Source organism: Lonchura striata, chromosome 1 (genome assembly GCF_050655825.1).
Source record: "Lonchura striata isolate lonStrDom1 chromosome 1, ASM5065582v1, whole genome shotgun sequence".
Classification (NCBI taxonomy): Eukaryota; Metazoa; Chordata; class Aves; order Passeriformes; family Estrildidae; genus Lonchura; species Lonchura striata.
In genome coordinates this window covers 97,021,991-97,037,236 of record NC_140703.1, presented here as the reverse complement: position 1 = coordinate 97,037,236, position 15,246 = coordinate 97,021,991, and the positions used below count along the sequence as shown (strand labels likewise).

The following is a 15,246-nucleotide window of genomic DNA, read 5'->3' as shown; positions in this document are numbered from 1 at the left end:
CAGTAACCTGAAAGCTTCATGCTTTTTGTGCGTGAGCATCAAGAACGTGAAAGATTTTAATTAGTAGTCTATTCTACAAACAAAAAAAGGGAGCAGTGAGTAGAATCTATGGAAATTGATTCAAAATTTCATTGTATACATCCTTTACGGATTCTATAATCAAAGCTTTGTTTCCTTAGTAAGAAATACTTTTTACTTTTTTTATATATATATATATATATATATATTTAGTATCTAATTGGATCTGTATTTAAACAATTTGCACCTGCAGGTTTGTTCCAAAAGGCAATCATACAGAGTGGAACAGCCCTGTCCAGCTGGGCAGTGAACTATCAGCCTGCCAAATACACTCGGATATTGGCAGATAAAGTGGGCTGCGACATGCTGGATACCACTGATTTGGTTGAATGTCTGCGGAATAAGAATTACAAAGAACTCATTCAACAGACTATCACTCCAGCCACGTACCACATTGCCTTTGGGCCTGTGATAGATGGAGACGTGATTCCAGATGACCCTCAGATTCTAATGGAACAAGGGGAATTCCTTAACTATGATATAATGCTGGGTGTGAATCAAGGGGAAGGTTTAAAATTTGTGGATGGCATTGTAGACAATGAAGACGGTGTTTCTCCCAATGATTTTGACTTTTCTGTCTCCAATTTTGTGGACAATCTATATGGTTATCCAGAAGGGAAAGACACACTGCGAGAGACCATTAAATTCATGTACACTGACTGGGCAGACAAAGAAAATCCCGAAACACGACGGAAGACCCTGGTTGCTCTTTTTACAGACCACCAATGGGTTGCTCCAGCTGTTGCCACAGCTGACCTGCATGCCCAGTATGGATCTCCAACATATTTCTATGCATTTTATCACCATTGCCAAAGTGAAATGAAACCCAGCTGGGCTGATTCAGCTCATGGTGATGAAGTCCCTTATGTGTTTGGGATTCCTATGATTGGTCCCACAGAACTGTTCAACTGCAACTTTTCCAAGAATGATGTCATGCTCAGTGCAGTGGTTATGACATACTGGACTAACTTTGCCAAAACTGGGTAAGTGTGACCCCTAGCATTCATTTTGTTGATAGCATATTTCTAAAATAGCCAGTATCACGTTCCAGTGGCCTCAAAATCTGATTTTGAAGTAATAGTATAGAAATATTTGTGTAAAGATATGAGGTAAATGAGACTTATTAATATTTAATATATTAATAATTAGTGTGTTCCCTCAAACTATTTTATTTTAGTAGCTCAATGAGAATAAAAACACACTGTATTTTTGGTTCAAAAAATAGGACAATTACTAAGACAAAAAGCATGTCTCAGAGAAAAGGTGGTTCACTAAGATACTGAAAAATCAGAGGCAACATGTCTGCTACTTGAAGAAGGAACTGTCAGGCAGATAGAACTTATCTGCTACAAAAGAAAGGAAGTTCTTGTTTTTCAGCGACCTTCACAGGGATGAGGACTCAGGGAGGAATTAGAACAGAAAGGCAGACACTGGAAATTTTTTTTTCCCTCTGAGGGCTATAATGGCAATAATAAGTACTTGACTGGAATGAAGAAGAGATTCAGATATAAATTTTGCTTTGAGAAAGTTAAAAATTAAATTAATTCTGCTTACAAAACAAAATAAAGACATCAATATTTTGATGAAATAGAGTTGTAAACACCAAGGAAACAACCCTCAAAACAGCTTAATTTGTGAGCAATATTAATAAATTCTGTTCCCTTCCTATGGCATTCCTTTAAAGAGTATTGCAGTGTTTTACTTCCGCAGGAAGGGCTTTTTTTGTTAACCTTGAGTCTTCAGTACTGAATTAAAACAAAGATACTTGTGGCACAAAGGGGCTGTAAATCTTTCCACTGAATGTTTAACAGCAGGATTGGGCTCTGGAAACTGCAGCTTTATTGCTCTGCAGTGAACAGTGTGCAGCTATATTAGAAAAACTCAGATGCCTATTGTGAAACACTCAGAGGCTTTAGCTGCCCTTGTAGCCTTCCATGAATCTAAATGGTGGTCAAGAGAGAGAGATTTTGCAGTCTTAACAAGAACCTCAGGCATAAATTGATTAAAAACCAATCAAATGCTTCAGGTTAATGCACAAGGAAAAAAAAATCTTTTGTTGTACTGCATATAGCCAAACAGGAACAAAAGCATGCAGAAACCCTGGAGTTCAGCTATAAAAATGAATGAACTGTGCAATATTTAGATGTATTTGGCAACAAGAACCTATCAGTACTGGGATGGGCAAACTTTGTGATGAAATCTTGGTTTATGGACAGACTATGCTGCATGATGGCTGTACCAAATGCTCAGAGATGATGATAACATCAGTTTGTCTTTATTTTGGTAGATGAAATACCATTTATACATAGAGAACTTCAGATCCTTAGCAATATACCTCATTGGAATTATTATGGAGATGAAAGATTTCCATGGTCTCACTATTGTTTACAATTACTTTATTACTATTCCCTGTAGATTAAGAAGTTGTATTTAAGCAGTTTTTGAGGCTCACAGGAGCTTCTCACAGTCCCAGCTGCCATCATTACTCATAATTTCAAGCACTTTCCAGCTGTTGCTACTTGAAAACTAATTTCAGTAGGCTATACACAGTTCTCTAGCTATAAAGCCATCATCATACCATATCTAAAGGCAAAAGCAGGTGCTTTGGGAGAGCCATTAGTCACTTCTAAGATTTTCCTGTTGCTGATGAGACAGGAATAGGGTATATATTCAATTACAGAGGCACTCCCTTACAGGCAGTCTGAAAGATGTATCATTAGAAATGGCCTCTAGCTGTAAAATTTCAGTTTTCAAAAGAAAGGAAAAGAGCAACACAATGCATATTATCTTGATGGGGTCTTTTTTTGTTTGGGTGAACAATGATTAATTGTTCTGCATCATACAAGAGAATACTTGGAGGCAAATAATATTTTAAGGTTATATTTGTTCTGCACCTCTGGTTCCTCAAACAGAAAGGCAAAGATTGTAGCACCTCACACCTAGAGCAATGGGATTGTAGCACCTCAAACCTAGAGCAACGAGGTCTCTGGGCCAACTGTTCTCCACATTGCTCACTCACTTGCAATCTGGAATCGCTGCACCCACTCAGGTACTTCAACTCTCAAGATTAGTGATATAGTTCAAAACATTATTGCTGAAGGCTCTGCTTTGGGTTTTTTTTCCCCCATCCTATTTTTAATTGATAATTTCCCATCCTTATTATGATAGTACTTATCAAGATAAGTATTTGTATTTGTATTTGTACTCATGGCAACACATTAAAAAATGTTTTAACAGAAAGATTTTGTTATTTTGCATTTCCCTGTAGGCAAGCTTTGAACATTAGAACTGCAGATATATTTATTTATTTTTGATGTGTTTGAGACTTTTCCAGTCTCTATGACTCTCCCACAGAGGTGGCATCCAGGTACTTATTGTGAGATTATAGCTCAGATGATGCATCATTCAGATGGACTTTGCTAGGCTGTTAATGACAGGCCATCCGTTGCTAAAAAGTACACACTGTTTAATGGGCCTACTGCCAAGGCTGGGTTTGTAGGGCAGGTCAATCTTGTAAAATCAGTAGGTGAAAGACACAGCACAGGGCACAGTGCTTTTATTCTGTTTAACTTGGAAGTTGGTTACTGAAGCTAGCAAATAGGAGGTGACAAAGTGCTTAATGGCAGACAGTTTGTGCTTAAAATTAATCCCTTGAAGCTGCATTTTGCTAATCCTCTACCTATGACTTTTTTTGATGATGATGATTATTATTAAGCTGTTTTCATTTCATTCAGCCTTCTCAAAACTGTGTTTCCAACACACCTTAGAAATAGGCAAACAATTTATTACAGGGTAAGTTTGAGATACTACATTTGGCATACAAAAATTACATGAAAACACAATTTTGAATTCCTCAATGCACAGAATTATATGTAAGAGCTTCATTAAGAAGTGCACTTGGAGCTTCAGTCTGCTGCCAGTAGTGGCATCCTAACTGTAATGGTAATTTTTTATGCCAAGTTGTGTTTGTTAGGCCCATGTTACCTCCTTTATAGACACATGAGCAGGGGAAGAGTGAACAGCATGAGGCCAGTACTTCATAGATACTCTGCGAGCTATGCTCTTGTGAAGGATTAGGAGTTTCACACAGTAGATACAAAGCCATGCTCTCATTACAGGCATTACTAGGTTTCTAAAAACTGCTCTGTTTTTGAGGAATTGCAGTACTCTACTTTTTCTCCTATTCATCCTGCTCTACCTGTGTTGATATTGGGAAAGATAAATGTCTAGAGGATATATCCGTGTTTGCTCTGTATTTCAGGTAAATACTCCAGAATTATTTTGCTACCACTGATTCTGAAGTACAAACCTGAGTTATTAAGGATGTCTGTGTTTTGTATGTAGTTTGGTTCTCTAATAGAAGACCTGATTAAACTTGCAATTATTAAAGTGTAGTTTCAAATCAATTCTTAGGCAACTCTTTTATGAGGTTGTTATTTCTCTTTGATGTTTTTGTCTGCAGAAATAACTGTCTCCAATGGCAAATCTGTGTTAGTCAAACAAAATAGTGTAGTTATGGTTTGTGTTCCTTAGCTGTTAGTCCTTAGCTGACAGGGAGCATGGCAACAGTGGGACCCAGCGATAATTGAGGAGAGAAGGTAAGGGAAAACATGCCTGTGTACTAGTCCTTCAAGCAGGAACAGCTGTGGCATTATTTGTATTGTGACAGCATAAAAAGAATCAACAGAAGAATGAAAAAATTCAGTTTTTCTCCCTTCCATATTTTTTATCATACAGAGAAAAGCGTACTACTGAAAAAAAATAAAGTATCTAGGGGCTTTTCAGAGTGTTGAAGACAAAGATTATGTAACTATGAAGACATTTTGCTCTCCAGTGAAGAAAGAGAAGAACACAAAATTTAAGACATTTCAAATACATTAACAGTTCCATTGTCCTGACCAATAGTCAACGCTACGGCAGAAGTAGTTAGAGCACAAATGATGTTTCACCATCTTATAAGGAATTTAGGATATGAGAAAACTTCTTAATTCACTATTCTTCCCATGAAAATATAATCAGCTATGAAATACCCAGTTCCTTCATTTAACATCCAGGTCAGCTACTAATCTACCTTGTGAACAGGAGTGCGTGCTGCTCTTCAGTTAACATCCATTGCACGCATATTTAATTTATATTACCTAAGAAAAAATTGATGTTTTGATTTTACATCTCTAGTTCATGAGGTGTGAATTGAATGACAATATACAAAAACATCTTAAGTTGTGCAAAATTAGTGGAAACTGAAAGTAGGAGGAAAAAAATGACAGGTGAAATAGGATTATTCTGCACATTAACAAAAATATACCTTAGAGAGGATATGTTCTGTCATATGGAAAAAATTTCAGGCATTTAATAATGGAGACATTTTTTGATGGATAAACTATCTGAATTATAAAGGTGGCAAAAATAAGTAATGAGCTAGCAAAATAAATAACAATAATCATCAATCTTGTTATAGTTGTCAGATGAAGAAGAGAAAAAGCCTCCCTATCATCTGGCAAATGGGGAAACAAAAAATCTCCTCCCTATGAGAGCCAATACTGTAAGAAGTACAGAACTGGAAATATATTGTTCAGATTATACTGTTATCATCATTATTCCAGTGGGTTTTTAAAAGAAGGTTTCCTGGCAGTCTTTGCTATGAAATTACACACTTGAGCCACAAAAACATCTAGAAACACAAAGGAATTGTGAGAGTCTTAAAGAGGCAAGGGAAAAATTGAAATGAAAGTAACAGATCAAGAATTTTGTTGAACAGATGATTTGATAGGAGAAATGATTGTCTGTACATTTATGTTTTATGCCTATCAATAAAATTGGAAAATGGCTCATAGTAGGATAAGCTGCCCAACTACTCCAGGAAAAACTTAGCAAGTTAGTTGTAACTTCATGAATTTTCTGCAGTGTACATAGCAGAATGGCCAAGGAAATTAAAAATGCTATTGTTTATATCTACTGAATATTTCTGGCAAATGATCATTAATCTATAAAACCAAGATCCAAGGCCATTATTATATTTTTTTTTAGGACTGGACTTAGTTATTACTGTTTCTAGTAAAAAAAAAAAAAACCCAATATAATTTAGATATCAGTCTTCCAAATTCAGAGAGGCTATTCAGACAATTTTATTCATTTTTTTAAGTGATCAACCCTAGAGTTGATGCCAATGGCAGAGCTCTGATATCCTCAGCAAGGAAATTACTTTTCTGTAGGAATGGCCGATTATTTTCTGTTACAATGGACAACTTCATGCCCACACAGAGCCATAAACAAGTATTCAAATACAAGCCCAGGCTCATGTAATGTTTATTTTCTCTCTTGTGTTTGGAGGAGGCAGCAGCATAATTGGCTGCTCCCAATAAATATATTTAAAAAGGACAGATGGAAGTAGAGGATGGAAGAGAGGAAAAAGGAGACTGATATTTACTTGTTTTGTAGATTTTTTTGTAGGGGAAGGGAATCAAAGGACACAAAATGGGTAAGGTTGGAAGGAACCACAGTGAGATGCTAATTTAAAAAAATGTTGTTCACTAAAATAATCATCAGCTATGATGATAATAATTTTTATAGGACCACTAAAAATTTAAAAAATGCATATCCAACATGGCTCCTTCTTAAAGTGGTTGCTCGACTTCTTCATCTCCTATGCTGTGTATCAACTGCAATTTGTTTACAAGGGCTAACTTAAAGAATCAGTTCTCTCTAGTATCATTCTCAGAGCCTTTTGGGATGTGAATCAGAACAGCAAGGGGGGGATGACACAAAATTTTGTGCCAGAACTCTTGCAGTATTTTGAGTTTCTGAGAAGAAAAATATTTTGTGTTTGAATAACCTTGTTGATTTTTAATTTGCTTTAGAATTTATATTTTGAACCTCAAAAGTTTTTTTCAAAGTAGGTATACTGAATTGGACCAATATCTTTGTGTTTAGATTTTCCAGAGCTTTCAGTTTGTTCTTTAATAATAAAAGAAATAGCTTTATTTCCTTCTTCAGTTCATGTTAGAATCCCTCAAAGCAACAGTATACAACTGTTTTTGTACTGCTTGCAAGGGACTATTACTTCTTTAATTTGAACTGGGATGAACAATTAGAAATAAATTATCTGGTTTTTTTATGAACAAACACAATTTGTCTAACTGTTGAAGGAGCGAAAGAGAGAGATAGGGGGAGGGAGGGAGAAACAGAAAAAAATAAGAAAAGAAAAAAAAAGAAAGAAAGAGAGAGAAAGAAAAGGTAACATTTCAGAACCCCTACTAGGTTGTATTTTTTATAACTTATTGAAATGGGAAGGATGAGATATATTTAAATATTAAAAAAACCCCAAAAAACCAGCAAACTAAAACACCCCCCAAAACCCCAAATACTAAAACCACAAGCATAAGTAAGCCAAAATACCAAAATTATGTGGAAAAATAATTATTTTCTCTCAAAAAAAGTAAGATACCTTCTTTCAGGTAACAAAGAATACAGGAATCATAAGATTATTACAGTCAAATTACTTGTCTCATTTAAGAACTAAGAAATAGCTCTTTATGTACAGCAAAGGAATGCTAAAATAGGCTGTTAGATTTATGGGCTTTTGAAAATGGAAAAAGAAAAAACATGTTTTAAAATCTGTAGGGATGGAGTTTGGTATTCCCAGAATATATGTAACTGTATATTGGAGGAAAAGGAAAATATTAGCATTGTTTTCACAGGAAATAAACCAATGCATATAAATGAATAAAAAGGAGAATGAAAAGTTCTGAGCAATGCACGAGAAATAAGTAATGTACTCTCAGTATAATACATCACAAAGCCACAGAAAGCAATCATTGCTAGAAATGACAATTCAAATTAATGAGCAACATACTATTCAACTTAGTATTAGTAATTTTAACTTTTTGTAGTTTTTCATGCTATTTATTTAAATTTTACTGAAATTATTAGGATATGCATACATTAATCACATCTAAATACTCTTTGTGGCATTGGTTTGTCTTCATTTGGAACCTGTAAGAAAAAAAATATATATTTGTCTAACCAATTTTGAAATTATCTCTAACTTGTGTAGTATTCTTATCTTACTACTACTGAAGTACTTTACAACTGGTTGATCTCAGCTAAAATATTTCTCATCTCAGTTAAGGGCCATTGTCCTTTGGCCACCAAACCCAGTACTTCATAGCAATGATCATATGGAATGTTCAAATAGTCATCTGCAAGTGGAAATGATGGAAAGATTTGTGACAAAAAGGTAGTTCAAAGATTTTTTTTTTCCCTAGCAGATACTTAAATGCAGGAGGACTAGTAGCTCAGCAAATGAAAACAAGAAAAATTGTTTCCAAGTACATGTATTAGCCCTGATACTTCAGGTTTTGAAGAGGTTTTTTTCCTTGCAATATACACAGCTAGCATAATTTTGTGTGTTCACAAGGACTTCCAATATTGTCATGGGGCATAGATGCCCATATTTACTACATACAGCAGTGGAAGTAGTGGTACTTTAAATGAGAAAGTTAGTGTCAAACCTGGAGGAGGGTTGAACCTACACATTAACTACAGGAAGAGGTAGTTGGTACTTCTCTAAGATGGTATGTCTCTAAGACACACTCCTGGAGAATAATACTGAATCACAGTGCTTCAGATGACCTTTTGGGAACTGAAACACTATGATTTCTGCATTTTTTTCATGTAAAAAAAATATTGTAGTATCTGAGATGCTCTGTACAGTAAGTAATTTCCTTTGATTATTTATTAACAGAGGTTACTCAGGGAGGGTTTTTAGCTTCTGCCTTTAGGTTACTGTAAGTATTGGATAAACAAATAACTGTGAGATTGAGAGGGTTTCATGTTTGTTTGCTTTTGTTTTGTTGTAGGTTTTTTGTAGGAATCTTAATGACTGTAATATTGTCTGTTTTAATTTTTTTTTTAGAGATCCAAACCAGCCTGTTCCACAAGACACAAAATTCATCCACACAAAACCCAACCGGTTTGAAGAAGTAGCCTGGTCCAAATACAATCCAAAAGACCAACTTTATTTACATATTGGCCTGAAACCCCGAGTTCGTGATCACTATCGAGCAACGAAGGTTGCTTTCTGGTTGGAGCTCGTACCACACCTTCACAACCTGAACGAAATATTTCAGTATGTTTCCACAACAACTAAAGTCCCCCCTCCTGACATGACCTCATTTCCCTATGTGACCCGGCGTTCTCCTGGGAAATTATGGCCAGCCACCAAACGCCCAGCAATGACACCTGCCAACAATCCCAAACATTCGAAAGACACCCATAAAACAGCTCCAGAGGATACAACAGTTCTGATAGAAAACAAAAGGGATTACTCCACAGAGCTGAGCGTCACCATTGCTGTGGGGGCCTCCTTGCTGTTCCTCAATATTTTAGCTTTTGCTGCATTATATTACAAGAAGGACAAACGGCGTCATGAGACTCACAGGCGCCCCAGCCCGCAGAGGAACACCACCAACGACATAGCACACATACAAAATGAAGAGATCATGTCCTTGCAGATGAAGCAGCTAGAACACGACCACGAGTGTGAATCGCTGCAGGCCCACGACACACTGAGACTCACCTGTCCTCCTGACTACACTCTCACTTTGAGAAGGTCCCCAGATGACATCCCGCTAATGACACCCAACACCATAACCATGATTCCAAATACATTAACAGGAATGCAGCCTTTGCATACTTTCAACACCTTCAGTGGAGGACAAAACAGTACAAATTTGCCCCATGGACATTCGACCACTAGGGTATAGCTCAGCCCTTCCCCATCTACCCTCACAAGCCACTTGGAAGAAAGAAAAAAGAAAAAAAAATGAAAAAAAGAAGAAGAAAAAGTAATATACCATCCATTGAACACCTTGTCAAAATCTACAGTAAAAATAAGTAAAAGAGAAGGACAGTCATTATTTTCTTACTGATCCTTCCCACAGAAACTCACTGATGTTAAAAATCAACTACAAACCCTGTGAAATGTGAAAAGTGTACATTGCTGTTACAATACTGCTTTAAGATCTCAGCCACTTTGATTGAAAGTTGAGGCCAGAAGAAGTAATTTAAAATGGTGTTGTAAGTGTAACAAGCAAAGCAGAGTCTTCTGGAACAGAGCCAGTGACTGTACAGGTGTTTTGTTTTGGTTTTTTTTAAATAAATAAAATTATAAAAAAGATTCTTTATGTGCCATACCATGGCCGTTGATAAAACAAAGACATCACCATGGGCTTTTACCCAGCATATGAAGCTGTAATTCAGATGGGGGAAATAGAATTTTATTATTAAAAACAAAAATTAAAAAAAAAAAAAGAGGAGGACTGACTATGCAGTAAAATACGTATAGTTCTGTGCAAAGAGATGACTTGCCAGCCTGAACTATATTTAAAGAAACTTTGTAAAAATGTACATAGCTGTGAGTTTAAAACAAAAGAAGAAGCAGCTTTTATTGATGTTTTCAGTTTGAAAAGAGCTTTTAGAAAGATTGTGCATTCGATTGTGATCTATGTGTATATACATTAGTCATATGACCTCTGTTTCCTCCAAGACCAAAGGAGGAATTTCTTCTTAATTACTAGTGGTTAACAAAAACCATGAGTTTTTTCTAACATGTTTCATTTATATGAGGCCATGGTGTCATGCAGAGGATACAGTTGTCTGTGTGACCTGCGTATTTCTCTTACAGGTTACACTAGTGCATGTTAAAGTATTCATAGGAGATTGTTGTTCTTTTCTGAAACATTTTTTCTATAATTTAATTTTGTGTTAGCCTTTGTTAAATTCCAACACAGCGATGGATTGGAAAACAAAGAGAAAAAACTATAAAAGAAAATAATTACTATTTTAAGCTTGTTGAACTGAACCAAGGAACATCCAATAATATATATTTGGAGTCCAGTTTGTAGTTCTTGGTTATTGTGATACATTAGGAAGAGTTTTGTGCCCTGACAAAAACAATGAAAGCCTGTGTTTTGGTCAGTCTTCTTCAAGGAAAACTAGCTCTATACTCACCAGCAGTTGCAGTGGAATCCCAGCTGAGAAAGCACCTCCTCAGCATTGCTAAACAAAATAAAACTACAATTTGAGAGTTGGGAAATGCAGGGTTGGTTGGCTGGCTGTTTTTCAAACTGTTCAGAGTGATGAGTGTGTAAAGAACTTCTCAGCCAAGCATCTTGTTTTGGGCTTGAGCGTGTACCTGTCAGAAAATTCTTATTTGCTGATTCATTGCACTCAGTCCCACAGTCAGTGAGCATTATGGAGAGAGAAGCAGAGAAATCCTCAGCTGTTCTGCATTTGAATAAAACTGAAAATCCCAGAGAGCATCACTCTTGGGAAAGGCAAAATTATTAGCTTGTTATTCCCTTCTGCCTTTCCTTCACTAGAAAAACAGGGGCCAAGCAGAGCTATCAAAGTAACTTTGCAGTTTGATTCAAACAAATTATTTGAATGTGAAAAGCTAGAAAATAGTTTTTGCAGATGAAGATTGCTTTATATTTTGTCTTTGAAAGTTACTCCATCATTGAGAGATAGTAACCAAAGATCTTTGAAGAAATTGGTCTGCACTTGAACGTGACTATCCCAGATGTATTTTCTATTATTAATTCACAGCTAAACTGCATCAATATCATATGTCCCATAATGATTAACACAAGATGCCTTGTACCTCTTGCTTTCCACACTTTTCGTTTTCTAATAAAATACCTTGAAATAGTCATCCCTACAAATAAAATCAAAGACAAGGTGATTCACTGAGGTCTATTCATCTGCACAACTCTTTGTTGTAGCAGGCAGTAAAGCAAATTCTGAAGGAAAAATAATAAAAAATAAATAAAAAATTAATGACATGATAAAAATGCAACATGTGGCTGATATAATCCTTTATCTGCAGTAAATGTGCTATAAATCTGACCTGGGAGCTCAGGTTGGAATGTGATGAAGCAGCAACCCCAAAGAACAACTAGTAGGAAATGGAAAACTGTTTTGTTTTTTTCACTGATCCATCACATAATATATTATTGCTGACTCTATACCAGGCCATTTCCACCAGCTATGTAATGCCGCAGCTGAGATGCAGCAGTTTATAACTCTTTAAAAAGGTTTAAAAAAAAAGTAAAAAAAAAAAAAGTGAAAAAAAAGGTAATGATGCGTGGCATCATAATCAGTTGGGTATGTTTGTAATGTGAATTACAGTATTTGTTTAGTACTTCCAATTGTCTTCTGCTAGCAATATGTACAGTACTGTGTCAGGCTTGTGACATTTGGGTAAAAAAAGTTCCTGTAAGTGAATGATTTTAGCTTTTAAAAGTAATTACAATCAAGTTGATTTAATAATTTGATACATCTGGACTGATGTATGATTTATAGAGGGAACAGATTTATAGGGTCTTCATAGAATTCTATAATAATGATATCAAAATATACTTTGAAACTGTAAAAGAAAAACAAAAGTACTTTCCCAGGCTTATATTCTTGTCCTTAAGAGGCACACAGGGTTCAATGGTTTCTTCTGTTATTGTTTTGCAATTTTTTTGTTTTTTTGCCTTAAGTAATGATAGAAGATATATATGGCTGGACACATATGTATAAACTTTTCAGCAGCATTTTTAATAATAAAATATCACGGTATTTTCTAATGCTTTGTGCAAATAATTACGTGTTCATCCTTTTGTGTAGAAAGTCTTTCAGAGGTGTGTTTTCTGCCCCATCTCCATTTCATTATCTACTATAAACAATGCCTTGATACTCAGTATAAAAATATTAAAGTAACAGAGGTTGCACTTTTAAGTTAGCATTGAGTTTTCATGGCTTTTGTAGTTCTATAAGCCTGCCAGTAAAAGGAAAGCCACTCAGACAATGAAGCTTTAAAAAAATAAGCTCCATATATTTATTACCTGTATGCACTGCAATTCCCATTGAAGTAATTGTTTAATTGTTTTGTTAGTATTTCCTGAGGCACTGAAAAAAAAGCTTGGGTAAGCAGTTTCTCATATTAGTGTATAGCTTAACAGCTGAAAAATGTGAAAAGATATCTTCCAAGTTATGAATCAAAATAATGCAGATAAATCTGTCAAGCTGCACAAGTCACTACTTCATTTTTATATTTTAAGTTTAGGTAAACAATGGGTTTTGTTAGAAAAAATTATGTAAAATTAGCCACATATATTACACATGCATTTAAGGTATTTACATATATTGCAAGGATGTTAATATTCTTCCTTTAAAGGCTGAGAAAGTAAATAATTTGTTTTTTTATTAAATCAGATTCTGTTTATCAAGCAGGTTTCCTTTCACTGGAAAGGTATGTAGACACTGTAGTAATTTGAATTGGGTAATATTTTCTTTCTGTAACTATTATGCTGAATAGAGGTACTAACAATAATATTTGATTAATTTTGAGCATATTAGTGAAGAGTATTTGCAAAAATCAAAATCTTAATTATTCATATCAAAATTTTGATATGAAGAATCAAGCTTCTGAGATAGAAACATGCACCTACTGACCTAATCAAGCAGCTTGAATTTTGAATATTGAACTTGTGTATAATGCTTTTGCAAATAAACTGCAGATTTAGAGATTTTCAGCAAATATGTTTAATTACAGGCACACTTCAAAATTCCACATCTTGGTCTGAGCTAATTCACACACACAAAGAGGGGTACCAATTGTGTCATTTCTGTGAATTATTCCCCTTAAATTTCTGGGTGAACTAAATAAATTTGCTTATTTTCAGCTAATCAGTTTCACATTTAAAAAAGATAACATCTTCAGAACTTTGTTCATGCTAACTTAATACTGTGTAATTTTATTCCTTTACTGCCTGAAATATAAATATGCAGATAGTTCCTATTTTGGTTTTGCTAAGAGTATTACAATTTAATGGTATTTAATATCATAGAAAAATCATATGAAATAATACCATGACAACTATGTGCTTGTTTCAGACTTGTGATTTTACATTTGTATTATTTAATTATTATCAACTGTTTCTCATCTTTTCATCTACAGTTGTTTGAAATCACAAACCTCATCAACCTGAATGTCTCCAGAGGCCATTAGCAGCTGATGAAAACTGGGATTTTTTATCCCACTAGAAATTATGATATTGTAAATTTAATATCATAACATTTCCAAAGCTTCTCAATCCATCAAATTAGCCTGAAAAGTAAGATATTAAATTAAATTAAATTAAATTAAAAATGAAGAAGGGTTTTGGAAATGTCTAAACATCTTTTTTCAGCTGTAGCATAATAAATATTTTACTTTCAGATGAAGATTTGATTCAAGCCATTTTGTTTGGTGTGCCACACGTGGGCACTAAGCTACTCACTGTGTCTTCTAAAAGTTATGTTTTAAGGAAATTATGCTTTCTTAGTCTTTTGTAGCCTATCCAAATTATTTCATCCAATTTTTACTAATGTAAAGAAATTCAGACCACTCAGATTTAGACACAATCCAGTCACAAAGTCCGAACCAGAGAAGGAGTTTTGTCATAAACCAAGTAAACCTAAGACACACTAGTAAAGACAATATGCAGTAATATCTCAATAATCCAAATGTAAAGTAAGCATCTCATAAATAAGGTACTTTCCATTGTTAGGAAACAAGTGAAAGTTTACAAATATTTTTGTAATATCTACATTTTCCTAATTTCATTTTCCACCCCTTCTCTACATAAAAAAACAAAACCTTTTCAGACAGTACTTTCTGGAATATCCACATACATAAATGAAGAATGAAATACATGACCTCTTTTTGTTTTCTCTTCTACATAAAAATCCTCAAGTGCTGAAAGCATAAAATATTCTTCCTCCAGTGCCTTTTATCAGGGCTTCTAAGTTATCTGGGTGATTCAAAGTAGTCCCATTTCACAGGCTCCAAGTTTAAATAAAGGGAAAAGCTAGACAAAGGACTGACTTAGACTACACAGCACAGTTGTATTTCTCTCCAAGAGCCAAAAATGTGGCCCAAAAACAGAAGAGAGTTTTATCTATGTTTTATTTTTAAAATACTGCATTTATAGAGACCACTTTTTTCAATATTTTGGTGTATGATATCTTGCTTTTTGCTGTACCTAACTCAAAGCCCTCACTCATTTCATGTCCTGTCATATCTTTTATCCCTTCTTGCATCAGATACTATCCGAGAGATGCAGATAAGTTTTCATGTGT

General features: G+C 34.9%; 1 protein-coding gene across 5 annotated transcripts in view; it reads left to right on the top strand.

Annotated features, from left to right (window-relative positions):
• The window catches only part of NLGN4X (neuroligin 4 X-linked), a 156,529-nt gene extending 143,803 nt beyond the window's left edge, over positions 1–12,726 (top strand). For all 5 annotated transcript variants that reach the window (XM_021532002.4, XM_021532000.4, XM_085583990.1 and 2 more), the window contains 2 exons: positions 272–1,061; positions 8,993–12,726. In XM_021532002.4, the coding sequence (XP_021387677.1) occupies positions 272–1,061; positions 8,993–9,842 (1,640 nt within the window). In that variant the 3' untranslated portion in view covers positions 9,843–12,726. The remainder of the gene's footprint in view (positions 1–271; positions 1,062–8,992) is intronic.
• Positions 12,727–15,246: the final 2,520 nt, after the last annotated feature.